Source organism: Ooceraea biroi, chromosome 3 (assembly GCF_003672135.1).
Source record: "Ooceraea biroi isolate clonal line C1 chromosome 3, Obir_v5.4, whole genome shotgun sequence".
Classification (NCBI taxonomy): domain Eukaryota; kingdom Metazoa; phylum Arthropoda; class Insecta; order Hymenoptera; family Formicidae; genus Ooceraea; species Ooceraea biroi.
Window position 1 is genome coordinate 1,325,901 of NC_039508.1, and position 26,357 is coordinate 1,352,257.

The 26,357-nt window shown below is 41.9% G+C and overlaps 1 protein-coding gene and 1 long non-coding RNA gene across 3 annotated transcripts in view; one reads left to right on the forward strand and one right to left on the reverse strand.

Annotated features, from left to right (window-relative positions):
* Nucleotides 1-26,273, forward strand: part of LOC105277397 (RNA-binding protein fusilli) — a 30,434-nt gene extending 4,161 nt beyond the window's left edge. The window contains exons 2-12 of one of the 2 annotated variants that reach the window (XM_011335739.3): nt 7,957-8,151; nt 8,530-8,758; nt 12,097-12,186; nt 14,423-14,477; nt 14,560-14,670; nt 15,187-15,457; nt 15,584-15,799; nt 15,868-16,095; nt 16,185-16,386; nt 22,871-23,073; nt 23,135-26,273. In XM_011335739.3, the coding sequence (XP_011334041.1) occupies nt 7,957-8,151; nt 8,530-8,758; nt 12,097-12,186; nt 14,423-14,477; nt 14,560-14,670; nt 15,187-15,457; nt 15,584-15,799; nt 15,868-16,095; nt 16,185-16,386; nt 22,871-23,073; nt 23,135-23,323 (1,989 nt within the window). In that variant the 3' untranslated portion in view covers nt 23,324-26,273. Of the gene's footprint in view, nt 1-7,956; nt 8,152-8,529; nt 8,759-12,096; nt 12,187-14,422; nt 14,478-14,559; nt 14,671-15,186; nt 15,458-15,583; nt 15,800-15,867; nt 16,096-16,184; nt 20,725-22,870; nt 23,074-23,134 lie in introns of those variants that run through there. The other variant, XM_011335738.3, reaches the window with a different exon arrangement.
* LOC105277395 lies at nt 11,440-14,562 on the reverse strand. Its single transcript, XR_893603.3, has 3 exons — nt 14,083-14,562; nt 12,452-12,914; nt 11,440-11,861 (listed from the first exon to the last, which is right to left on the reverse strand). It is a non-coding gene; the product is annotated as an uncharacterized LOC105277395 (long non-coding RNA).
* Nucleotides 26,274-26,357: the final 84 nt, after the last annotated feature.

Sequence of the window (26,357 nt, forward strand, 5' to 3'; positions counted from 1 at the left end):
GAAGCCGGTGCTCTCGTGAGACGCTTGCGCGGTCACGCCGGTGCGTGTCATTGGCTGCCATTGTTTCTCGAATTATCCGGTGGGGGCGGAGCATCGCGCCCTCGAAAGGTCGTCCATTACCTCCAGCCTTGCCGGCGCGATCACCGGGTTATGCGCCTGGCGCCGCTTTCTTTTCTCTTTTCTTTTATTTCTCTTCTTCCTTCCTGTCCGCCGTTTTCGATTACGTCCCCGATTCTTCGATTGAGTCTTCCTTCCCTTTCCTCCCTCCTCGTTCCCTCCGCGTTCTTGTTCACAGAATTTACAGCATCGCCGTAATTGCCACACACCGACGACTCGGGAACGATTTCCCTTGAATTATCTTCACGTTGAATTATCGTGCTTTCCACTCATATGCGCGCGCCAGCTCGCAGATCTACAGCTCTGATCCGATTCATCCGTTTCGGTTCGATTCATCGCCGTCCACGCTGTACGAGAGAGACTTGCTTCGAAAGCGGAGATTACGGATTACTCTATCTGCGTGGCTTGATCTTGCGTAAAAAAACGTCGTTGCAATATTTCTTCTTTTCACGGTTGAGACATCCTCCACGCTCCCCGCCGTGAAATCGAGTTCTAAGTGACACGTAAAATCGTAACATAAAATTGGAGCGCCAATATTAAAATAAACAATAAACAGTTTGTCTATAATATAAAGTAATTTGTAATTTTAATTAGTAATTTGTAATTTTACACTAGACATTGAAGACATATTTATGAGCCACCCTCTATACTATAAAATAATTTGTAATTTTACACTATAGACATTGAAGACATACACAGTTGGAAAATTTGTGTTTTCTTGTTAAAAAATATGCCGGTTAACATTTTTGTGTTAAATATTTAACACATTCATGTGTTAATTTAACATGTTGCTGTTGTGTTAATTCAACTCAAGTGTTAAATTTTTAAAACAACTAAAAAAAAGTGTAAAAATTACACATTGTGCACCTATTTTTAATTTTACACAATATATATGCTCCGTATTATTAGTGACAAGTTTTATCTGTTAAACTTTACAGAACACTATGTTGAGAGTAAAGATGTATGTAAAAATAACTTTTTTTTCGAGTTAATTTTATCATTAAAAATATGTTGATTTTACATAAAATTTATTTCAAATTACTTCGCAGTTTGCATTCATTTTGGGTTAAAATATTAACATAATATTAGTGTCACCATTTAACATATCCATATTATGTTAAATTAACACAAAAATTTATGTGGACCGTTTGGGACATGTGATATCTGTTAAATTTAACACAAATTTTTTACCTGTGTATTCATGAGCCATCCTCGGTTGAGACTTTTGTCCTTCTGTATAGAGGTACAATTGCCATTTTCGTTTCCCTCATTTTGAGAAATCTGCCGTGCGACCACATTGCGGCAACAGGTGCGCGCCCGATCTTCTTTATTCTTTGTTGCGGATCGTGTCTTGCACGAGTGAGCCCGGGTTCCATCTGGTCGGCCGTTTCCTTTTTCCCTCGAGTCACATATCTCTACCTACCTATAATCTCGGATGGTGCTTCACCGATCGGGGACAACGGCCGCAAGTCGGGCTCTTGTGAGATGGCGCGCTGCGGGGAGGAAATCGAACGATAAGCAGCAACCGAACGCGCCGTTGCTCATGATGATGATGATGATAATGATATCACGTTAGCGGTCTCTGACTCTGATTTCGAAAATTGCTCGGAAATATAAATTTTCCGGGACAGTGTCCGCCAATTCGCGATGACGAATGTCAGAGGAGGCCTTTGAGCCGCGCAGAAAAATTAGGAAGGCGCGATACGAATATATAAGTGAGACGTAATGTCGGACAGTTATCAAAAATTGTTATCGTAGAGCGTTTATCGAGGCAGAGACGCGCAGGACTAGCGCAAATCGTCGCTCTTACTCGGTTACGTAAGACATTTCAGTCGACGCGATTTATTTACAAACTTACTCGCGATTAAGATCGATACGCGATGAAATTTGTGTATCCTTGTCCCAGTCGTGCGTGCGACTTTGGTTTGTGTTTTTATTTTCACAGTGTTTTTATTTTGCGATTTTACTTTGGAGGCAATTGCATACCGCGTAGCAAAGTTGAGAAACGTCACTCCGCCAAATTCCTTCTGAGGAATCACGCTCGAATCTCGAATAATCCGACATCATACGTATTTACAATTTTAAATAGCTTGACGGCTGCCAACTGAATACATACGCGCGTAAGTGTCTCAGGCTCTTTTGGTCTGTCCTGAGATTTCAATCTTCATTCCTTCGGTTCAACGACACAGAACTATTTGCTATCGGTAATTCATCAGGTATCGCTGAATTACTGAACGAAAAAATTGAAATTACACAAAGAAGTCAGTGATTTCTGTACAAGATGACGTATCAATCTTATTATATCCCGTGTCTTTTTAAACAAAATTTATTGGGCAGGAGAATGTCAAACGTTCGACAATAACAAGCGAATATGAAATATTGGGTGCTTGCAAAAGTTCGTACGATAAAAGCTATTTTTAGTTATTAATAGTAGTGAGATGAGTATGATATTTTAATTAAAGTATTGATTGTTGCTACTAATAACCTTTGTCCATCTTTCAGACAATAGTTTGACCTCGCGCCGATAAAACGGCTCAATTTTTTAGGCAATCCGCTCATTTGTGAACTTTTGCAAGCACCTACTTAATGTACCTACACTGAGAAAAAAATGTAATTGATCTTACGAAATGTTTTGTCACGGGCTGCCAACAAAATATATACTTATTTCAACAAGTTATATATTGAAACAAATATGTAGTTCTTGGATTACACACATGAGAATTATAATCCAACAATTATATATTTGATTCAATATATAACTTGTTGAAATAAGTATATATTTTGTTGGCAGCCCGTGACAAAACATTTCGTAAGATCAATTACATTTTTTTCTCAGTGTACTTACATTATAAATAATACATACATTTTAATAAGTAGATTTAGATCTGTTTTAACAGTTATGCATCGTTTCTGTACCGGAGTTCCTACCAGTCGGAATTAATTACCAAAAAAAGCTTTAAAAAAATTTACATAAATTAATATTAATGAGGTATCGTTCGCAATCGTTCCACGGCAACGACGAGCAGTAACTATTCCCAAAACGTCAGTAACAGTACTGACTCGATCCCAGCGAGGAGTTACGAATTTCATAACCGTTGCGGTGAGCCCGATGTTCCCTGGCTGTTGCTTGACTAGGTGTATCGCGTCAGCGATCTCGTCGCAGATTTGCTGGAGCATTCTCTCGTGAGAAGCGAGAGGACGTTGACTTGCGCTGGCAGCAAGGCTGCGACTATCTTGAAGCGCACGCCGCTGCTCAGGGACGCAAAACGAGAAACACATCCGTTTATAAATTGAAACCGCTGATTCAAGAACGGTACAACGAGGAACGCGGCTTGCTCCGGGCATCCATACGTCCCTTTCGAGAAAACCGAAACCTCGTTCAAGCGAGACAATCACCTGCGAAACTGCGGTTTCCACGTTTCAGTCCCCTTTCGTTCGAAAACTCCTGTTTTTAATCGCGCCGCGTGTGCAAATGAAAATCATGCGATTTTCAGGCGCTCGCTCGGTGTACTCGGGGCTACATTTATGCAATTTTGCGAGGAACGGGCAGCGCTTAATTATGCATGTACGTGCTTTTGCATATGCACACATACGTGAAAGACGGCTCTTTATTTTCTGAGGAACGGTCATGGGTGCGCGAGCACCTTGAGCATCTGCTGTTAACGGAGAGCCTGAATTTTTCGTGAACGTTTCGCCGACGTGCGATTTATCGAGTTTCCGCTGAAACTCCCGCAAAACCGACGTTTCGTGTACACGAGTTTCACACCAGCGATCGACCGCCCCCCATTCCGGTCCACCATCTTAACTCTTTTCTCTCTTCCCTCCCCCTCTTCGCCGGCACTCGCGATGGTCTCTCCCACCCGGGCGAGCTTCCAGCATGGTCGCTGGCTGCGAACCGGGATCATGCGAATGCTGAGACACGCGATCAGATGTCAAAAATGAGATACGAGAATCTCGGAATAGATCGGAAGCTCCCCGCTACCGGCGTTACGCGGCTCACACGCGTTGTTGAGCAGAAGCAAGGAAAAACTCGCTTACTTATCTGGCGATATTTTTGAGAGTTTAGCAAAAGATCTCAGATGCCTTTTGCACATGACGCACGTCGCTTTCGTTGATTTAAATGGACAGCGCGGCGATGATTCGTGTCGTGTCATTTTCCTCCGCGATATGACGCTCGCAACTGATCGACTTGTTCGGTTACGTAACGCGCGTCGCGTCACCGTTGCAGTCTCATTTGTCTTTTTGCTGTCCGCTATCTCCCTCTTTCTCTCTCTCCCTCTCCCCCTCTCTGTCCTTCTTGCATTCTTGATATTACTCGAGGGGGACGTACTTGCCACCTCCTGAAACGGAACCTTTGACCTCTCGTCCCCCACCAGGATCTCCACTGGAGCTATGAAATCACGTTTGACCGACGCATTTACGATTTATAAGCGAGCCGCGCGTACGTTTGATTCGACCTTGTGCGCACATGCCGCTCTATGGTTGCAACATCGAGAAAAGAAACAAGATCGCTTCCACTCTCGCCTCGCCGATTTCACCTCTACTCTTTTTCCTTTTTTTTTTCTTTTTCTATTTCGTTTTCTCCGCGCGACGCCTGCTGTAGTGTGGACGCTATAGACGCCCCCGGCGGTAGCGTTGTGTAGCGGCACGAATAATAAATTAATAGAATGCCATTTCGTCCGTTGAACTGTTGTTTTTCAGAAGTTTCACTTTTTTGTGAACCCGGAAGACAGAGATAACGGGTTTCAAGTTCAATCCATTTTTTGTAACACTTGTGTGTCATTAAACGTATCAATAAACATTGGCGATTCTTTAATTTTTCTAAAACAAATTACAAACATTTAGTTTGATATTACAGCATCTTTTACTTGAACATTTGTTTTGTCAGAGAACATCAGTGTAAGATCCTGACGGAGTTGATCACTAGAGGAGCCGCTACACGATTACTCGAAAATTCATTTTCAATTCTCTCGAATCTACTCAAAGGTAGACCGATCGGATTCGCGCATCTTTAGAATTCGAGGTCGCGATGTGCCTCGACCGGTCGTCACTTCAGAATCGCAGAATTCCACTTTAGAATTCCGAAAGACGTCCGCGCGACCATTTTCTCCTCGATTCGGTGCAGTTTGGAGTAAACGCACGTTTCCCCGAAAGCAGTAGGTTTCTTTTTCAGTGAATTATTCGTGTCGCGCGTGCGAAAGGATCCCCGAGCGTGACGGTCGTGAAGGTCGGTCGAAAGAGCGATTTATATTTACGTAATGGCCGAGCAGAGGAACCCGTCGTACTTCTCTCTTTCGTATTACGCCACGGCGGCTTTTCATCGACACGCGGCATGATTCGAAGACGCCGAGTCCGAGCTCGAGGCACTGATGATGAATCGCCGCTGGCAGAACCACCTTGATCCGTTAACCCCACGCGTCAAAGAACCTGCCTATTTTCTTGCACGACACCGGCACGACGTCGCGCATATACCGAGATCAACGCTGCAAAACATTCTAAACTCGCAGCTCTCGTCATAAGCCTGAATAGCCGATTTTCTCATCCTGAAATATTTGAATAATCGAACCACTGACGCATTCGAGACGTCTTTCTCGGTTGAAGTTTGCGTTGTACTTCACGGCCCGATTCCACAACTTTAACTCGTTAATGAAGAATTCACACTGCGTCCGATGTTCAATCCAATGACTTTCAATCCAATAGGAGAGTTCGTTTTCTAGAGACGTGACGTAGTGTAAATTCTCCATTAACGAGCTAAACTCCGGTTGTAAAGCGAATTGCGGAATCGGGCCTTACGAGTAGATCGCTGGGTCATTGAGGTTCGAACGTTCGATCGCAATCGAAATCATCGAATTATTCCAATTAGTCTCCGGAGTCTTCCACTGTAACTCCGAGGTCTCCGAGTTATCAAGAGTTCACTTCGAGCGGCTGTCACCGTCGAGTGAAGTTATCTTAAATCTCGTTTCATGTTTTAGCAACTTTTTGACGTCGTATCGATGATCCGCGATGAAACCTGACTTAAGCCTCATAAAAATTCCAGTCCTACGGATTGCTGCGTAGGAATAGTTGTCGTTGCTTCGTGATAAAATGCAAAATAGTGTTTTGAACGTTGCCTTTCTCGAAATGCTAGTTCTTATTGCGGTTGGTATTACTAGCAGCGGTAATTTTCAGACGTATCCGCGCGCACAGCGTTTGCTGAAGTCAGACGCGCGTTACGCATTACGCGTACTACCATTCGTGCATATTCATGCTGATTTAGTATACGTATGTATGTACCTGCATAAGAGATATGCGGGCTCAGCAAGGTCGGGGGCTTTTGTACTTTGTCCGTCGCTTTAAGCCCGTTTTAAGCTGCGGCTGAATGGAAGAGCGTGTCCACCGCTCTACTTGCCACTTCACTTTATCATACGCGCGCGCGGCGAATCGGAGGATTCACATGACGTTGCCTTTTATGAAAAATTTCATGAGAAACTTATCGCATCGAGATTGCGATGGCAAATTTGCACTAGATACTTACTTCATTTTAGATGTGATGGTAGTCACTACCAGGTAGCGTCACACCGGATCGATTCCCGTCTCGTGAGAGAAGCGGAGGCTTCATTAATGATTTGCTTCCAATTTATTTTATTTGATTATTTTCTTATTCCAATTTATTATTATTAATAATTATATAAAATTATTTGTCTTCGTTCTATCGTTTTTTGGTAACCGCAGATTTTATGTAGCCGCACGTTCATCTACGATGGCACGTAGGACGCTTAAGATTTCGTGGTCGCTTCAAATAGCGTAGTTTGAAAGCAGCGTTTCGCAATCTCTCTCGCTCGAAGGTCCTTTCTGCGTCTCAGCTTTTAGTTTTTGCCTTTCTCTCCTCTCATGACCACTCAGACATTTAGTACGGTAACCTGTTCTTTTTTTTCTTTCTTTGCGTGCGAAGCGTACCTTGAACCCGTGAACGTGATCCACCCCTCGGGACCTTTTTGACTATCAAATGAAAAGCATTCGTGCATTCCCTTTGAATTGCCCCTTTTGATATGCAGTCACCATAGCTGGCGGAAGTGCACCAGCCTCATCGCAGGCAAGTTTATGCCGCTAATACTGCTAATCATGGTGCATTATCGATGCAGAAAATATGTTGCTCAAGTTCAAGGTGCAAGACCTACGACCCTGTACTGATCTCGCACTGTCGTAGATTCTCATGTGTGTGTATTTGAATCGCCGTATTGAATCGGAAAAATCACATTTATTCGAGCGTTAGTAAGACATATATCCTTATATCTTTATATATTACTTCGTTTAGGCCCAGTTCCACAACTCATTTAACCGGAATCTAATTCTCATTAATGCAGAATTCCCACTGTGCCCGATGTCCGATTTATGACGTATTCAAATCTAAGAATAATGGAGAAAATAGAGTTTTCTATGTAACAGAATATTCTATATAATGATTCTATATAATTATAGAAATAGAATAATAATAATAATAAATATAATAATAGAATAATAATAATAATTCTATAGAATAATAGAATTCTATGTAATAATAGAAAATAGAGTTTTCTAGAAATTCTAGACGCGACATAGCGTGAATTCTCTATTAACGATTCTGTGTTAAATTCCGATTAAAGCATGTTGCGGAACTGGGCCTTAGAATGTATTTTCTGCAAAATTGTGCTTTCGAAAAAGCAGAAGGGAGGCAAAAGCGTTCGCTGTATTGCTGCGAAACATTGAATAAAATATAATCGCATTTCTTTTGCGCGTAGATTAATTGCTAGATATTGCGCCGCATAGCAACAGCTTTGCCGGGTTTTTGCGGCGTTCCTCATGGTGGACTCGTTTTTGCAGACGCTAGGCAAGCAGCAGTATATTGTGCGGCCGATGGTAATGGAGGAGAATTGCACTCCCGGGACCGGCAGCGACAACCCGGCGATTGCCGGAAGCAGCGGGATCGTTAGCGAGGCAGCGCTGGCGCACGCACCAGCCTTGACCGAACGAAACCTTCGAGAATATGGGATTCCCCTGCAGCAAGCTCTCAAACAGGTGCTTACTACGTTGGTGAAAAAACAAGATTTAATCTAGATTTTTCCTGACATTGCTGTTGACTACCGAGCGAAATTTGTTGAACGCAATCTGTCTCGCAAGTTTAATTTGACTCATCGTCATATATAATATTTTTCATTATAAAATTTTTTCATATCGCTGCAATCGCATAATGCGACGTTACGAAGTAAAAAATTGAATTTTATAAAAAAGTAAATTAAAGTTAAATGGTGCCAGTTTGCCATGGGACACTGTATAATAATTCGATAATCACTCAGTCGCCAACGTTGTTATCAGTGTGATCAGTTTATTATACGCTCAACATAAATTTATTTCTCAAGACGCTCTCGTTTAATCGCGTGATGTTTCTGTGTCAAGTTTGAAAACTGGTGGACCACCATGTCTGGTGTGCTGCCCGGTAGTATACCAAGATTCGTCGTGGATGGTCAAGCACCCATGAGGCAGTGTCTACATCCGGAGGCCTGCAACAAAGACATCGAGCTACCGGAACACTACAACTACTTCCACGATCTCCGGAAGGATTTCGTGGCGTGCTATTCGTCTCACGGAGAACTATCGACTTTGGGGGTTCAAGAAATGTTGCAATGTATCCTTTTATGCTCTACGCTGTGCAAAAATTGTCAACTGCTGAGGTGACTTTATCATTTTCATCTTATTTCTCGTCTCTTCTATTCTCGATCTGTAAAATAACTTAGGACATCGGTGCCACTACTATCGGTGCGATCAAGTTTTTTAACAGTACTTGTGCATTACTATATCACAATTATATCATAAATATTTTAAACGCAGACTCTCTCTCGCCTCCGATGTTGCAAACAATATTCGTGCGTGATACTGAAGAATTGTGAAAATTGTCTGACTTGAGGCTTATTCGCGTGCCGGGAGGTAGAGATCTCGTACGCGGGGCTTGCGCGCTAATACTAATCTACACGTTCTATAATTTCTTGTTTACCGCGGTGCATTTTGCGATCTTGCAACCTTACTGGCGTAACGCCGACGTCGGCACGGCTGTGAGGAGACTCGCTCGTCGCCGTTTGGAAATCTCTACGTGGACACGTTCGCGTCGCGCGGCCGTCAGACGGCGCAACGGAAGAGTCAGGTCGTGGCACTCGCGCGACGATCTTCGACGGCGGCATCCGGAGCCAGTAGTCTTCGTGCTTGTACGGAGATACGAGTGTCGCCGCGTTGCTTCATCCGCGGATTGCTTCCCGAGTGCGGCTTCCTGACGGATTTTCGGCTTCGCGGGAGGAAGACCGGATCTAGATCGAAAGACACGGGGAGTAAAAAGATAAGCAAGCTACATGATAATCGCGATATTGTTCTTCGTGCACACGGTGACCGGAAATCGTCTTTCCTGACTCGATTCGTGTTTCGACATCGCGGTGCTGGGAAATAAGAATCGCGACCAGGTACGTTCTTGTTCCGACGTATCCGTCTTACCTTTGTTTGCTTCGTTGAAACATCTCGATGCTTACTGTACTCTCCGAGATTTATCCAAAAAATAAGATTCCGTTATCTGTCGGGCACGAGCTTCCGATACGAAGATATCTTTTAATCCGTTGAACAACTTGGTAATTAAATTTATCGATCTTGATTTTCATTTATTTATAAAAATGATGCCCCCGAGCTCGATAAGGCGATATCGCGTTATTCGCGACTCTTGCTCCCTTGCGTCTCACTTATCGCGCGCTTCGTAGATGGAAAAACTGATCCTCAAGGTTCCGCATCCTAATGGGATGAATAATAAGAGATGAGCAAACCGCCGGACTCCATCCCGCTCCTGTTTCGCGATAACACGGTAGCGCCTTGTTTGATATGCCGGGTGTACTTTGATTTGTGATCGAGATCTGAATCCTGAAGTTGAGATTTCCTTTCGCGGAGCCCGACGTAACGTCATTCCGTACGCGAAGAGAAGAGTCCGCTGTAAATCCGATCTCAGGACGGATTTACGCTGACTGCTCCGATATCGGCTCTGCTTTTTACACTCGGTGCGCGCGTTGTATCTACCTGACGCCAATAAAACAAGACCACCTGCGCCGGCTGAGACATATGTGTACGAATATGCACGCATGCATATCGATCGCGACGCTGACTGTTCGTTTGTTCGATGCGAATTGAGATTAGCCGGGTCCATGACTTTGGTCTATTATGTACGTCCTACGAGCACGCTTTTGCGATTTGAACAGAGGAAATTTCAAGATTTCTAAACGACGGAAAATTTTTATTAATTCTTAATTCTCTTCTGCGATAAAAAAAACTGCATTATTCTGCATTTATATTTAATTGCGTTGTTAACGACTGTTCCGTATAAAAGGAACTGCTTTCTTAGAACTGTGAAAATTTTGATAGCAAATTCCACACTTCCGTCTTGGTTATCGATTTATTTATCTAAGCGACGCTATACTAACTAACGAAGTCGCTGATCAGTGCTTTCATTACCCCTAATCTCTCTGTCAGAATTTCGAAAGTGTCACTTCTCGCGTCGGTTTCAGAGTGACACTGATAAGAACGTGAATGTATTCTTAAGTGCACATTCTTAAGTGCGTGATATATTCATTAATTCGTCAACAACCTTCCCACCGCGATAGCGATTTTGTGAAGCTAAGAAGGAACACGATCAGGAATACAGAGATTCGTAATCAACGCTTTGAAAACGCGTTAAACTCAAAAGCTTTAAACGGAGAACGCGAGTATCGAGACCTCGAGATTTCCTCGATTAGTCGTATCTCCAACCTGAGGATACGTTTTCTTCTTTATTTGTCAAGAAAAGAAGTACGAACAGGGAAAGAGAAGAGTATCGTGTGTCTGTACAACCAGATGACTCGAGAAAGTCTCGGTTAGGCGATGCCGCCTTATCGGAACACGGTTTAAAGGTCAGCTCGTCGCTGAAGATATCGGTAACAGGCCAGCGACGAGTGAACGTCACGTATAAATGTGTGTGTATTATTATGCACGCAATTTCTCCGATTCTCTCGGCCAGTTCCAGTTCTCCATTAAAACTCACTAATCCGATGATAATCCGCGTGATTCTCTTCGGTTCCACGTAACGCTCCTACGTATCACCTGGCTATTAGTCGAGCGTTCGCTCATTTACAGTTCGTAAAACATAGGGTATGCTTCGCGTTCTCATTCCGTTGTTATAACATTGTTTACCAAGCCGCACAGCGCATAATACACCGTTTCTTCCGCTCGACCGCCTGCTTGGTTGAAGTATTTCAAACTGTAGCTTTATTTGAGAAAGAGAGAAAGAAAGAGAAAAGAGAGAGTCTGCTCAAATAAGATTTTTTTGTCCATCATTATCATGTACAGTCTTCCATTATTGTTATGTAAGATCTTTGTAATCTCGCTAGGATCATATATATATATATATATAGAATGGCAGTGATGTCGATGTTTTTAAGCGACGAGTTTAGACGAATTTAGACGAGAAAGAAAAATCGATATGCAAAACATACACATTATCACAAGCGTTAGCGTTTTGTTAGTGTTTTGTACACATTTTGCTGCACATCTGCTCAGTTTTATTAAAAACTTTGTTTCTTAGATTGTGTCTTTCGTGTCATCCCTTAAAAAAATAAAAATGTGACGCTTGGAAATTTATATATCTTCTAACTTATATATCTAATTTATCTATTCTTCTTCTCTATTATTACATCCGTTTTAAACCGCACGATCCGTGGAACGTCTATCTGAAACATTAGTAATGCGTTGATAGGCTGAAGGAAGATTACGAAATTCCATAAAAGTCTTGTGCGATTCCCGTTTCTGCTAAATTTGAGTCAGCACGCGTCGCACAAAGGTCACAACAGGCAGCTCATGTTCAAGTAATGTCGTGCCTGTTGCGGACTTCTCGTTAATATTATGGTAGTATTATCGTAGTCGATTTAGTTGGACAAGTATCTCTCCTTGACAGTTGAAAATCAGATTTCGGACTACCACCAGACACTGACAACAGCTTTCCCGTCAAGGAGATACAGGATATGATCAACGTGATACAGAGGATGATCAAGGACGGTAAGCCAATAAATATCAAATTTACGACTACGATGATTGGATGACTACGACTCTACTTTATTCATCGACGTCACGAATGCAGAGGAAATTTATCTACATAGGTTCCTCGAGAAAAAGAAGAAGAACCTTCGATCGATACAATTTAGCCCTAATTCTCGGAATTATTAGTCAACTAAAGTTTCCCAGAACGAAGAAGCTGATAGGTACAATCTACGATGTGGAAACGTCTGCTGTCTGCGAGAGCACGTATCTTTCTTTTTCTTACCTTTAACACGACACTCGTGAGATAAGAACCTCCTGCACGAGCTATGTGTAACGTTTGTGCACGCATTTCTCTAAATAATGTGCTTCATGTTTATGCGCGACGCTGATGGCCTTGAAGGTGGCGATTGTGCCGGTAATTAAATCGTTCTTGCCGAGAAATTATTTTCCTCGACGAGCTCTCTGGTAACTTCTTGATTTCGCGGATGTCGTCTGATAAGTTTCCCGAATCTTCTCGAATCCAATGCGCAAATGAGACGATGATTTCATCGAATTTCTGGCGATCTCAACGTTTGGCAATAGGACTGCTTCTGATTAATGATCTTCGGCATTACTGTATTTTATTCTCTTTTTATTTCTCTCTCTTCTCTCTTCTAGTTACATCCAACTAAGTACGGGTCAAGTCGCACACGTTCTAAGCAATGGCTCGTGCGTGTTACGGCTCTCTTATCACAGTGACACTCAACCTACGAAAAGTTACGTTATTGACTAAAATACAAGCTTACCACGAGCGTTATCGCGATAATATATATGCGAGAAAAATGTATTGCGCTTTTGACATCGCGTATCTTTTAATCTGTTGTGTTGATAGAACATCGCGCATTTGAATGTACTATTCGAATGCGTCTTTATTAGCATTCAGTGAAAATTTACATATTGGTAGTCCCCGATGTCTATCTTATAGTCGTCAGTTTGTCATGTGGTAATTCGCGAGCGAATGTTTGTAAAATACAATACCTAATTCGGGCGACATTTAAAAAGAGATATCTAAGAAAAAGAAATGTGTAAAAATTTTTAATACGTAATATATTTAGTATATGATATTTTGTAAAGATTTAGAGACACGTCGCAACGTCTGTTCTGTCTTCCGCTTTTCTTTTTACAAACAGTTACTCGTTTACTATCTTCTTTAATTTTCCATATATTTAATCATCCGTTTGTTTTGTCTTAAGTCAGAGAATAATGCGATATTATTTAGTAAATGAATGAAAAGACAGTGTTCGATTCCACATTCCTCGAAACAAATCTCTACTTGTTAATGACGCGCACGTTTCGCCGTGTCGTCGAATCGAATACTCATTTTGCGCGGTTATGAGAAATTAGAGACAAACCGAGGGATATAGAGTTACAAAGGAAACGTGTAAGCACAAAATTAGAAGACATCACAAATTGTTGCTGGTCAAAGTTGCGTACGAGTTTCATAAGAAATATTGATCCTCTTTTTTTTATCAAAATTCTCATTAATTCTCTGCAAATATTTGCGGAATAATTAACTGTTGTGCCATTTTCAGATAATTCGAGTTTAATATAAAAATTATATATTCGAATATAAAAATATAAAAATGTATGTATAAAAATTCTATATATTATTATAGTTGTAATAAAATATATATAGTTTTTGTTTTTCTATCCATAAATTTTATTAGATATATTTTCATATCTAGTTTTATATCTCGTTCTTTGGATTGAGATAACTCTATAGTTATCTTGTTATTATTAGTTGAAAAAGAAAAATGTAAAGGGAAACGCAGGAATGCAGACAACAAGCACAGACGTGCAACGTGTTAGTCAGTGATGGCTTATGATAGTGTGCAGCGCCCTATAGTGTGCGCCCAGGCACACGTGTGTACTTACCCATGATGTTTCGTATAGGTTCCTTCATTTGATAGCAAGTAGTTCATTTTTGATCGAGTTTAACAAGAGTGGCATAAAGTGAATGAAAGTATTCATGTGAAAACTTATCTCCATAAATATAAGTGCAGATTGAAATCAATTGTCGATAAATCAGTGGCAAATACTGCTGATAATTATCGATCTCTGAGGTTAAATCATGACGCTCTGTTCTTCTCAATCTATTATTTCTTTTTCTGAAGAGAGCTGAAAAGAGCTATTAAAGACATACATCCATTTGTTTCGAATATGCAATTATCTTGTAACGGTAAAATATAAAACACGTGTATATTTTTGTTTTCAGGTCACGTATTTCAGAATCCAGAAGTAGTGAATATCGTGTTAGAACCTGGTATATGGTAAGTTTCTGATGAAAGCTTCGTGCATGTGTATTTTTATTATTCAACAAGCTCGTACTAAAGCAGGCAAATTTGTCCTCAGCTCCAAAGACGAAGAAGTGGATAATGATTGTGTGGTAAGAGCTCGTGGTCTACCTTGGCAATCTTCGGATCAGGATATCGCCAAATTTTTTCGTGGGCTGAATGTTTCGAAGTAAGTAAATCCCCTTAAAAGACTTGCAAGGGCAAAACCATATTATAACTAACGAAACTCTCCGAAGAAACAAATTAATTGTCTTCTAACTGTCTTTTTGGTATTTACGCACAAGCCACATGGATCTGTGTAAAGCAGGTAACTGAGTCAGTCGTATCTCTATAATGCACTTAGATGCACAAGAAAAGAAAGAAAACGCTCGGTCTGTCTCATTCTCCAGTTTCTCTTGACGTGAAAACAATAACAAGTGCGATGACAGGAGACTTTCTCGCTCGCTTATAGCTATTGTACATAGTGATAAGTATGCATATCATGTGCAGTCATATGGATCTTATGCGCCATACAGGATCTAACTGTGATTCTTAAAATTAGAAATCCCATAGAGCTATAATTTTTAATATCGGTATCTTCACAAAAGTTCTCCTTCTCTAACGTTCCTAATTATGTATAGAGCTGACGATGAGCTGATGACCGCTGCGCAACGATATGCTAACAATGGTGTAATGACTTTTTTAGGGGTGGTGTAGCTCTTTGTTTAAGTCCTATGGGAAGACGTAACGGCGAGGCATTGGTACGGTTTATTAATAAAGAACACAGAGACATGGCGCTGAAGCGACATAAACATCACATGGGTGCACGATACATAGAGGTTTACAAAGCCTCCGGCGAGGATTTTGTTGGCGTTGCTGGTGGTACGAGCGGGGAGGCACATGCTTTTCTGTCACGCGGGGCTCAAGTCATCGTTAGAATGAGGGGCTTGCCATATGATTGTGTTGCTAAACAAGTGGTACATGACCGTTTATATAATAATTTAAGTTTCTATCTCCGAGCTGCATAATAAGCTGCTTGTCAATTACATTCCGCGTACTTCGGTTCTTCCTTCATTATACACACATTCATCATTTTCGTGTAGCTGGAATTTTTTCAATCCGGCCAAAAGCCATGTCAAGTGCTGGATGGCGAAGACGGGGTTCTGTTTGTGAAGAAGCCTGATGGTAGGGCCACTGGCGATGCTTTCGTGTTATTCGCGCAAGAGGAGGACGCCGTGAAGGCACTGAGCAAGCACAGAGACTGCATCGGTAGTCGGTACATAGAGCTCTTTCGAAGTACAACTGCGGAAGTGCAACAGGTAAATACGAATACCGTTGTCACGACAGCGGAAGAATACTTGTATTCATACCCTGACTTTGTTTCAAGGTTCTAAACAGGGCGACTGATCCAAAACAAGTTATACTACCGCCGCCGCCCATCGCGCAGCTACCACCCTTGCTTCCTCAACATATTATTACGTCGGGTACGCGCAAGGACTGCATCAGACTCCGTGGTTTACCCTATGAGGCGCTTGTGGAGCACATTCTGGAGTTTATGGGCGAACACTCGAAAAATATCATTTATCAGGGAGTTCATATGGTTTACAATGCTCAAGTACGTATCGAACAATCGTGTGATGTTCACTCTTCAATACTCGTGAACTAGATTACTCACGTAACGGGTTTGTCTAATCGCATCACCAGGGTCAACCGTCTGGCGAGGCATTCATTCAGATGGATAGTGAGGCATCGGCATACGCCTGCGCGTCGCAGCGGCATCATCGATACATGATCTACGGCAAGAAGCAGCGATACATCGAAGTGTTTCAGTGCAGCGGCGATGACATGAATCTGGTATTGACAGGTGCGGTAACGTCGCCGTCGACCAAGGCGCTACTATCACCCGGTACGTTGACCACACAGACTCCTGCGACATTGACACATCCGTCTGCGCCGACGCCGGTGCCGGTGCCGGTGCCGGTACCGACCGCGCAACCACCGCCGCCACCGCCACCACTGTGGGACATTCATGCTCTGGTGCAAGCGCAAGCCCAAGCTGCGCAGGCTGTCCAGGCGCAAGCGCAGGTGGCTCAAGTGCAGGCCGCCCAGGCGCAAGCCATCAGGAACCAGGACTTTTGGCTGACGATGGCCCTAGCATCTAATCCCCCCACTTCGAATACCCCTGCTTCGCCCACTTCAGTGGCCGCTGCCGCCACGAGTAAATCCCTCGCTTTACCGGGACCGAGTTCGGCCATCCAGGCCCAGATTCCCGCCGCGTACGCGGTAGCACCTTCAGCGGTCGCCCTTCACGCGCCGCCCGCCGCGACGCCGGGAGCGGGAACGCCGTTCCTCTTGTTCAATGTACCGCATCATCCCCATCACCGCATTCCCATTCTGCGAACACCGACGCCGCACGGTTTATTGACACCCATCATGCACACCGCGTCAGCTCTGAACCCAGCCGCGATAATGGGACTAAAAAGGACATGGGATAACGCTTTTACTTCCGAAGCAGCGTCGGGCAATGTTGTCGCCAAGCGCACTTGGCATGCCCCGGCAGCGGCGTTTCATGCACCGGCCCCAACCGCGACCCCAGGCTTGCCTTACCCAGCTCAATTCTATCCTCAAATTTAACGCGTCCGAACAATGCGTCACTGCCAACGCGCGTCGCGTCTAATTGCCGCTCCCTAGGTGGCTTTCTTTTTTTTTTAGATTTTCTTCCCTAGTTCCACACGGAAGAACGGAAACTCTCTCCTTTTTTTCAATTTTCTTGTCGAGGAAGACAAGAATTTGTAATTCGTATATGTAGATACAAATATTCTATATACAGTATAGCTACGTCACGACAATACGACTCTTTGACGGACTTTATATACTTTCTAAGAACGTAAGCGTTTGTAATTATTCGCGACATTATATGACACATTCCGTTTTACGTTTTGGATGTAAGCTTAGTAGAACGTTGTTCTATCACGTGAGCAGCTGATAAAGCAGCTTGGTACTTTGAACGTTACTTATATAACGGTACTTAAAACAACACGTGAGGCGATTTATTCTCTTTATCCTGATGCATTTAGGCAGTTAAAGGCTACCTTCGATGAGCACTTAATTTTTGATAGTCATATATGAGATTTGATTTAAAATGCGCATATATTGTTCTTTCATAATGACGTGTTCGTGACAAACTATACAAGATCACGTACAGAAAACATTCGTTCCTCATTGTCAGGATCAATCAAGTGCCTTACAAATATATGTGGACACGGTATATCTTATCATAGATGTCCAAATTTAGAATCGACACACGTACGCGCTCCTTTTTATACACATATATGTACAGATAATATACTAGACTTATCATAGACAGATATACATAATTTCTAAAATCACACCGAAAATCAGAAAGCTCTTTGGAGGATTAAAATTCATGTTCTATGAGCGCTTTTTTTATTACAACCGTACTGATCAATACATCAGACGTTAAAGTCTGTATGCTGGGTAGATAATTATTTTAATAGTTTGTTAATGAGATTATAAGATTCTATTATACATTTGCAATTGATTTTAATATTTTATTGATAAGATTTAAAATTCTATTGCGATGTATCGTTTACATTTGCAATTTATTATAATATTTATTATAAAATTCATTATAATATTTATTATAAAAATTTTTATTCTGCATCTTTCTCAGATGTACAGATGATTTATGATTAATGTTTGATGCTTCAACGGCTTGCAACAAAAAGTGCGCGAGAATATTTAGTGTTCCAAAAGAAGCCTGCGTGTCGGTGTTATTAAAAAAATATTCATTTATATATATTTATATATATATATATAAAAAATGATTTATATATTTTGCTAGGAATATTTTTATTAGTTTTAAGTGTATAATGGACATTCCAATGTTATATATTTTGAAGCTCTATAATTCAATACGATAGAGTCTACACGCGTGGTATCTATTTACGCGCATGTATGTGTTACAATCTATGTGTAAATAATATTCTGCCATTAATTTACCTGCGAATGAGTGACAGTTGGTTTTTAATTGCAAGTTGCACCGCGATTCTGTCATTCCTTTCTTTCACAAAGGTTGCAATGTGCAAGCTTCAAAAGTGGAAAATTAATATATGTGAATCGATACGACGGAGCGTAGAGAGGATACAGCTGTACTGCTGTATTATTTCGTATTTCGGGGGAAAGACACATTATTATACACACATATACACACAGAGCGTTTATTGTATTTAGTCTAATAATTTAACCGAACACCGTGTACGAAAGTGATTGACCACTAATTTCATCGCGTGTGACGGATAATTTCTCTAAATAGACCGATTAATAATGTCAAATTGGTTTTAGAGAAAGTATCCAACGGGGGAACGAAGAAAATGGAATTAAATACCGTCTCTGTACGCTCTCGCGGCTTGTGATTTAACTTGGTGTCGGCGGTGTTTACTCTTTCAAAGCTGGCTTACGGCCTTAATATCTTTGTGATAGTGTAGTTGGTGAGATCATTGAGAGACACACAAATAGATGGATAGATAGATAGAGTGGTATGTCATGGATCTCCAGGATTGGCTTTACACTAGAGGTTCACGTTACGCGCTAATTTGTTTCTTGTGAACGGTGATCGACACGTTTGATACTGCCATGTGAACGAAGAGCTTCCATTTGTATTTTCGTCATTGCGATGAGACGCCTTGAAGAGGCAAGGCTGAGAACGACTTCACTCTCGTGAAGTCTGACCCTGATTCCATTACGCGGATTACGAATTTCACTGTTTCTTCTTTTCTTATATTCACTGTTTTTTCTTTTATATTGTTAAAACTAATGGAATGTTGTAGACGCAACACGTGGCGGTTATCATCAGTACTCGGCAGCCTAGTATCGACGGGTATGCGAAATGACTGGTTGCATGTTATGTGGTTTGTGGAGGGACGTTTACTCTCCTCCTGTCGAGTTTCGCGAGCGACAATTGCGCAACGGGTTTTCGATCTGTATTCTCCTTTTCTTTTTTGTTTTTCTCTCTACATTACATCCGGTAACTGTGCGGTTCTGTGGACGTTGTTTCGCCCGAATATCCATCGCTCTCCCCTCTTCCGAGTCGCGCCGGCACAAGTTTCCTGTATCTTGTCGTTTTTTGACGCGCGCTCCCCTGCAATCATCTCGCACGGCCACTTTTCTGAACAGGATGCAGTAGCAGATTATTGCATAGAACCGAAGTAACGAGATACTTGCTGTAACCCTAGTTCTATTTTGTCATAGCAGCTGCAATAAAGTACCTGTTCATTACACGCCTTGGACATTCACGATTCGGTTCTTGGTATTAATAACGTAATTGCTCGAGAAGATATATGACTTGAGGATAATTGAGGGTCGTTCGAAAAGGACCGTAGAACGTAATCACACGGTAAATAATCGTTCTTTCAATCTCGGCATGCTAACGCGGAAACGATCGACAGTACAGACCATCAACTCCATGAGATGTAAAACAAATAAAGCAATTTCTTTATAGCCGCAGATGACTGGACTTTGCAATATTAATTGTTAATCGCGTACGATTGCCGATCGTTCCGGGATTAGTTCTCCGGAATTGAGAGACTGAGGCGAGACTACATTTCTGACATTCTTGAAACATCGTATTCGCCCGATTCCGCTTTTACGTAGCATTAATTGATATCATAGAAATAGCGACGGTGAGACGATGCGAAACGGACATGAAGTGCATTCGCAGAAATACATTTATGTATTAAATATTAATCCTTGATGAAGATATCAATGTCCGTTAAATAAGATATCAACGTCGCTTTCGCATCGTTTCGCATAAGGGTGCATTTCGGAGTGTTTAGTACAGGTGTATGTCGAGAGCGTGAAGATGTCCTAGCATCATGTTAATTAACACGCGAGCTTAAGATCCATCATCTCCATGTCTCTTCATCTCCCGTTTGGTAGACGCGTCTTCCTTCTCGAAATTTTTCTTCTTTTTTTGTTTCATTGGTTTTTTTTTACTTTGAAAGAAATGGGACACTTGACACACGCACGCGGTATACACGTGTCCACGCATTCGCACACACCACACACTCACGTACACACTGACACACGCAGACACGCGCGCGTACGCGCATCGGTATAATCTCTCTCTCTTTTTTTACCTCCTGTATACATTCTCTGTATATCGACGATTTTATATCGATGGTGAGAACGATCATGTTTAATAAATGTGCCTTGTGGACATATATATCTTTTTGCTTGCCGGGTTGGTGGACTCTTACCCTGATATTATATTACCTCGCCTGGTGGTTGTACTCTTCGCGGAGTCCTTGCTCGCAGTTAAACATGTACCTGAGCGAATGAGTGATCGAGCTGAAGGCAAAACAGGCTCCTCACGTAATCTTCGACTCGGAAATTAATGGGCGTTCAGCTCTTATATTGCAACGTTCTCGCTCGTTCCCGTTAGAGGAAAAAACCAGCAAAGATTGCAACCACCGTATCTTGTTACGTTCTATACATTTTTTTCATTGGGCTCACAGGTATCTTTGGTATCTACAGATCAAGTTGGAGATTTCTGTGTCGTAACTTTTAGTTCTCTCACTCTCTCTCTCCCACTCTCTCTTTCTCTTTCTCTTTTTCTATCTCTTGCTGGTTCTCTTTATGTTTTCTTCTGCCTCTTTTCTTTCTCTTTGCGCAAAAATTATGTATCTCTCTCTCTTTCCCTTTTTTCCTTACTCTCTGTCCATCTCTCTAACTTTTTGTGCGATTTTTCCCTCTCGTCATTTCCAACCGTCCTCGAAATGTCCCTCCTCTCCCATTTGCCCATGGTCACATTCTTCTAAAATGCCGAATTTTCGAATTATTCAAGGCGAACACTATCAGAAGTTACCCTCAATGTGGCCAATGCCTATAACGTTGCTTTCTGCTACGCCGATCATTCAAGCGACCTATTGACTTAAAGACTAATGGTAGTCTAGTAAATGTCAACTGTTCCTTCCATCGTGTTATACGTTTCTCCCTTTTACCCTTGCAAATAGCCCAATGCGACATAAACCCACGTTGAATTGTGCGAAACGTACGGCTTGTTACTCATATCACGCTTCCCACTTTATACAGGTGTCTTTCACGAAATAATTTTATTAACACAATCATTCCTAGGCTTATCTTTTGAGAATTATTTCAAAATGTAGATATGAAGCCGAACGTAGTAAAAGTTTTTTAAGTTTATGTAAACTGGGAGATCACAAGTGATATGCATAACAACCGAACCTTTTGTTACTAAAAATCGCACGCAAACTGGCTTTTCCGCTGGGCAAGAGAGAGAAGGAAAAGAGAGAGAACGAGAGCGAGAGAAAGAGAAAGAGCGAAAGGAAGAAAGGGTAGAAAGGCAAGGGAAGAGAGAAAGGGAGAGAGGGAGAGTGCGAGAGAGTGAGAATCTGCGTGTATCTGGTGATTTGGCAGAGGGGCGAAATCGCAAGTTGGTGCTCTGCATTACATATATATATACAAAAATACATATATATCGTGTTACAATGGTGCAGTGTCGATTGCTGTTATGGTAGCGGGACCTACAAATACTAACTTCTGTGCTTCCAGGTAGGCCAAGTCCAAGTCATTATTCCTTTGGATGACTGTCTCTTGTACGCTCCGGCCAGAGCGAACGTAGTGTGATTCCTCCTCACAACTCAGAGTTTATCACGTAACATGTCTAAATGAATGATATCAAGTCGCAGATCTATACGTTCTTGGCCTGGCAGTCGGGCGAAATGTGTATGATGCAAATTGCTTTGCATTTTACGAATATTCTGTGAATTAAGCTGGCTGGCGAAACTTCTGCCCGGACCGTACAAGATCAGTCTGATTGAAAGTGAAATCGTGCAGCGCGCGAATTTAGAGAGAACCTTTAGTAGCTACTCTGCTACACGAAAAGTCACTAATTCACTTTCGTAGCGCGGACACGCTGTTTGAAGTACGGTCGACTGGTCGCATTACTGGTAACTAAACGAATGCTTTGTGTGCTTCTAGAAACCCTTGCGGACCTGCACGATGTCACTCGTCGTAATTGTGGAGTGGTTACATAGTGGGCACTCTTCTTTTTACGTTTGTACATATATAACGAACAATCGTGGGTACTACGAGTACTTTATATTTTTTGTCCGTAAACAGTACGCTAAGATATAGAGATACGCGTTTAGTTTAGTTCGATTCACGAAACAGCTGACTCGCGAGTCGCGATTAAAGATCAGCAAAGTGCAACTTACGAATCGTGAACGGATCCCGCAACAGACACCGTGCTCTCTTTTCGTTTTTTTTTTACGAGTTGATTAATTTAATTAAGTCGGCTGATCATCTTGATCGAACGTTGAATGTTGTCCTTTTTCCTTCTTCTGTAGGAGGCACGATGTTGCCACCACCACCAGTGGCGATATTTCCGTCTGCGGCTGCGATGCTGCCCCGCGGCCCGCCACAATTTGCGACGCCGTACCCGCCACCCATCTTCTACTGGCCTTACCCGTCGCCGCCGGTCAGTCCAACCAATTATTATACTCCTGCGAGTGTCGGCGGTATGGCACCGATTCCTCAGCAAGCAGCTCTGGTAAGTCCTAATTTTATATTCCTGCTTATTCTATGCAATAATATTCTATGCATGATTTCAGTTGGCGCCAGCCGAGTGCCTGCAACTAGCACCCGGGGCGACGACGTTGCCGACAGCCGCGTCCACCCCCACGGGCCCTGATGCGCGCATCGAGGCGTACCTACCACGGGTAGAGCTGGAAAAGCGAATGGCTGCGTTGCCGCCACCGCAAACCGAGTGCAATCCCTTCGTCGAAGTTTTCATGGTTTGATCTCCCTTGTCCGGACCTGTTTGCCGATCCTTGTCCTGGTTCCTTGCCTCTCTGGTACGCATCCCCCGAATCGGTGGGACCATCGATCGATGCACTGAACCAGCTGAAACAAACGGTCGCAGTTTGCTTTCCTGCGAGAAACAAGACCGTTACTCCAAAAGTACCTACGCGTATCTTCGCGAACGGTTTATCTTCGTCGACGACGACGACGTTTAGGCGGTTATTATAAAAAATCGGCGATGTACATCGCTGATTTATACACACACACACACACACACACACACACACACACACACACACACACATATCTACACGATATATGCGCGACAACAGAGTGCATAAGATACAATTTCGAGCCTCCGCGTTTTCCGAAGGAAGTTTTCCTGCAAATCTTCGACGCGCCGGCCGCGGAAGAGAGTCCCGGCACGTTTCTTTCTAGTCTAGAGATAGATAGGAGCCGCTGCGGCGTGTTGCGCAGCGGCGTCATTTCTTTCTCATCGTTTGTTCCGATTCCCCTGAGAATGAGACAAAACGTGCGTCGCATTTTCCTCTTTATATCTTCTTTTTTTTAATTATTTCTTCTTACGTTACACTTTCTTATTGTGCAATGACGGTCCTTGATCGGATTTCGATCCCCGTGTACTCTTGTTCCTGAAGAGTTTACGGAACTATTATAGTAGTTGGAACATAACATTTGAATAATATATTCGACTTGCGCGTACGTCTAGCGTCATTATACATACAATTTACATAGATTGTAAATATGATAATTATCTGTCAGTCGTTCTCCCGTGTGAATGATTGCATTCGATAACGTTTAAAGGTGCAACCCGTGTCGCATGCATGAGAATACGTTTATAACTTTGTATGAACGAAGGGCTAATATCGGCGACATCGTTTTAGAACCGAGCTTGATGCCGCGATTGCAGGCTGCACCTTGTTAGTTTTATTCATTCAGATTTTACGTGCGATTTGTTTTACCAATATACATATATATGTATACTTAATTTAATTTAAAGTTTTAAGATGAAAATTAATATATATATATATATACACGTATATTTTATTTGTCGTTCGAAATTCTTGAGTTGTTAAATCCGCGTTGTACGTCTTATTTTCTTCGTTCTTTTCTTGAACGTCCAGTTTTCCTTTCTAATGTCTTTCAATCTTTGTACGCGTATGCTGTTAATCAGCGCGACGATTCTTCGTTTCGTTTATATGGAAACGTAATCGCAACAGCAAATATTACAAAAGTCTTCCGTTAGTTTCTTATTTTGCCCGAGTACATTTCGCTGTTTGGTTCGTTAATCCGCGTTTACTATCGATTTAGAGATGTTACGTATCCAACACATAGCGATTAATGATCAGCACATTAGCATACAGTGACTTTTACAATACATATATATGTAGAAGTACATGTAGATATATAAGTGAAGTATCATTCGCGAAACTAATGACGCGTTAAGTTAGAGATGCGGCAGCGAAAGAGAAGCCGCTGCCTAGCTCAATTACACGATTATTTTGGATCACCACGAATGAGATCCGGCCAAGTTGATTCGCTGAAGCGCGAAATTTACCTTACTTCTTTTCTTACTTTTAATGTATGCGAGAAAATGATTACTAATGAGACACTAGTTCCCAGTGCTTTCATTTATGTAACTTGTGTGCCAAAGTTATTTTTGAATTTAAAACAATCAAGTCAAATTACTTGCAATATGAATGAAATCGTATGAATAATAGCGAAGGAAAATTTATCTAGCTTGAAGTAAAAACGAAGCAACACTGTGTGAACATCCTTAACGATTTTTTATTTTTATTATATGAAGCTCTTTTATATCATCGAATTAGATATTTTAAAATCAAACGTGAGTAAACACTTTGATATTCTTCGCTCGAATTTGTTCGCCACGCTTGCTTCGGCACTTTTACTCCTGCGATCCATTTTATCTCGTTCGCTTACGATAAAAGCGAGCGATCACGTGCGCAGATAAAACGAATTTACTTGCTCCTCTTTTTTGGAATCCTTTATGACAATTTTATGACGACGTGCGCGCTTCAGCGTCAGATCTTAACGAGCGCGACTTAAACACGACGTTCACAGCTCTGCTCTTGCAGTGGGATGTGATGCATGTGGAGCTTCGTTCGTCGTTACCGTACGTGTGATTACGCACGATTGGTGCAGTAGTTTTATGATATCTCTCTCCTTTCGTAACTTGTGCAATAGAGATCAAGCAGGTGCGCCTCCATTGCTGAGGAACGTTAAACGGATCGTCTCGAATCGACGCTGAGTTTGTCGAATAATATGTTTTATTATTTTATGTATGAACGACATGGCTATTCAGCTAAACTCATGCTACGTGTTGGTGCTAATAGTTACGATACTCCAATAGTTATTCAAGAGTTTTAATTTGTTGAGTAGTAAAACAACATTATACGGCATTTACACCGCAAATCTTGGATGACCAGTGATCGGTTCGAACGCATCCGTAAGCAGTGGAGTGGACTTGACTGGATGATCTCAATTATGAGCCTCCTCTTATAAATATATAGATAGATAGATATATATATATATATAGATATAATAGAAAATTGTATATAAAAAAAATATTTACACGCAACACAAGATACATACACCCAGCGTACACTCCTATAAATACATATCCGTAATGTTGTGTAAGTAGGATTATATGTTATCAACTAGCCGAAGAAACATGTTGCACCCGAAGGATGCAAAATCGAATGGAACCGTTTCGCGCATACGTGCTGATACGTAAATTACATTGAGGCCACGTCGAGTGTGGTGCCACGAAATTTCCTCGTCGATTGTTAGACGTAGAGAGAATCTCCCACGTCAATGTTCGTTTCAGTTCGTTTAACTGCGACGAATAGTAACCTGATATTTAATATGTTATTGACGATATTAATATTAATATATTCGATATTGTTTTGAAAAAGACGCTTCTTTTTCTTTATCATATCATATGCCTGACATCCCTTGTAATCCTAGAAAATATCTGCTGCAAAATATCTGGTA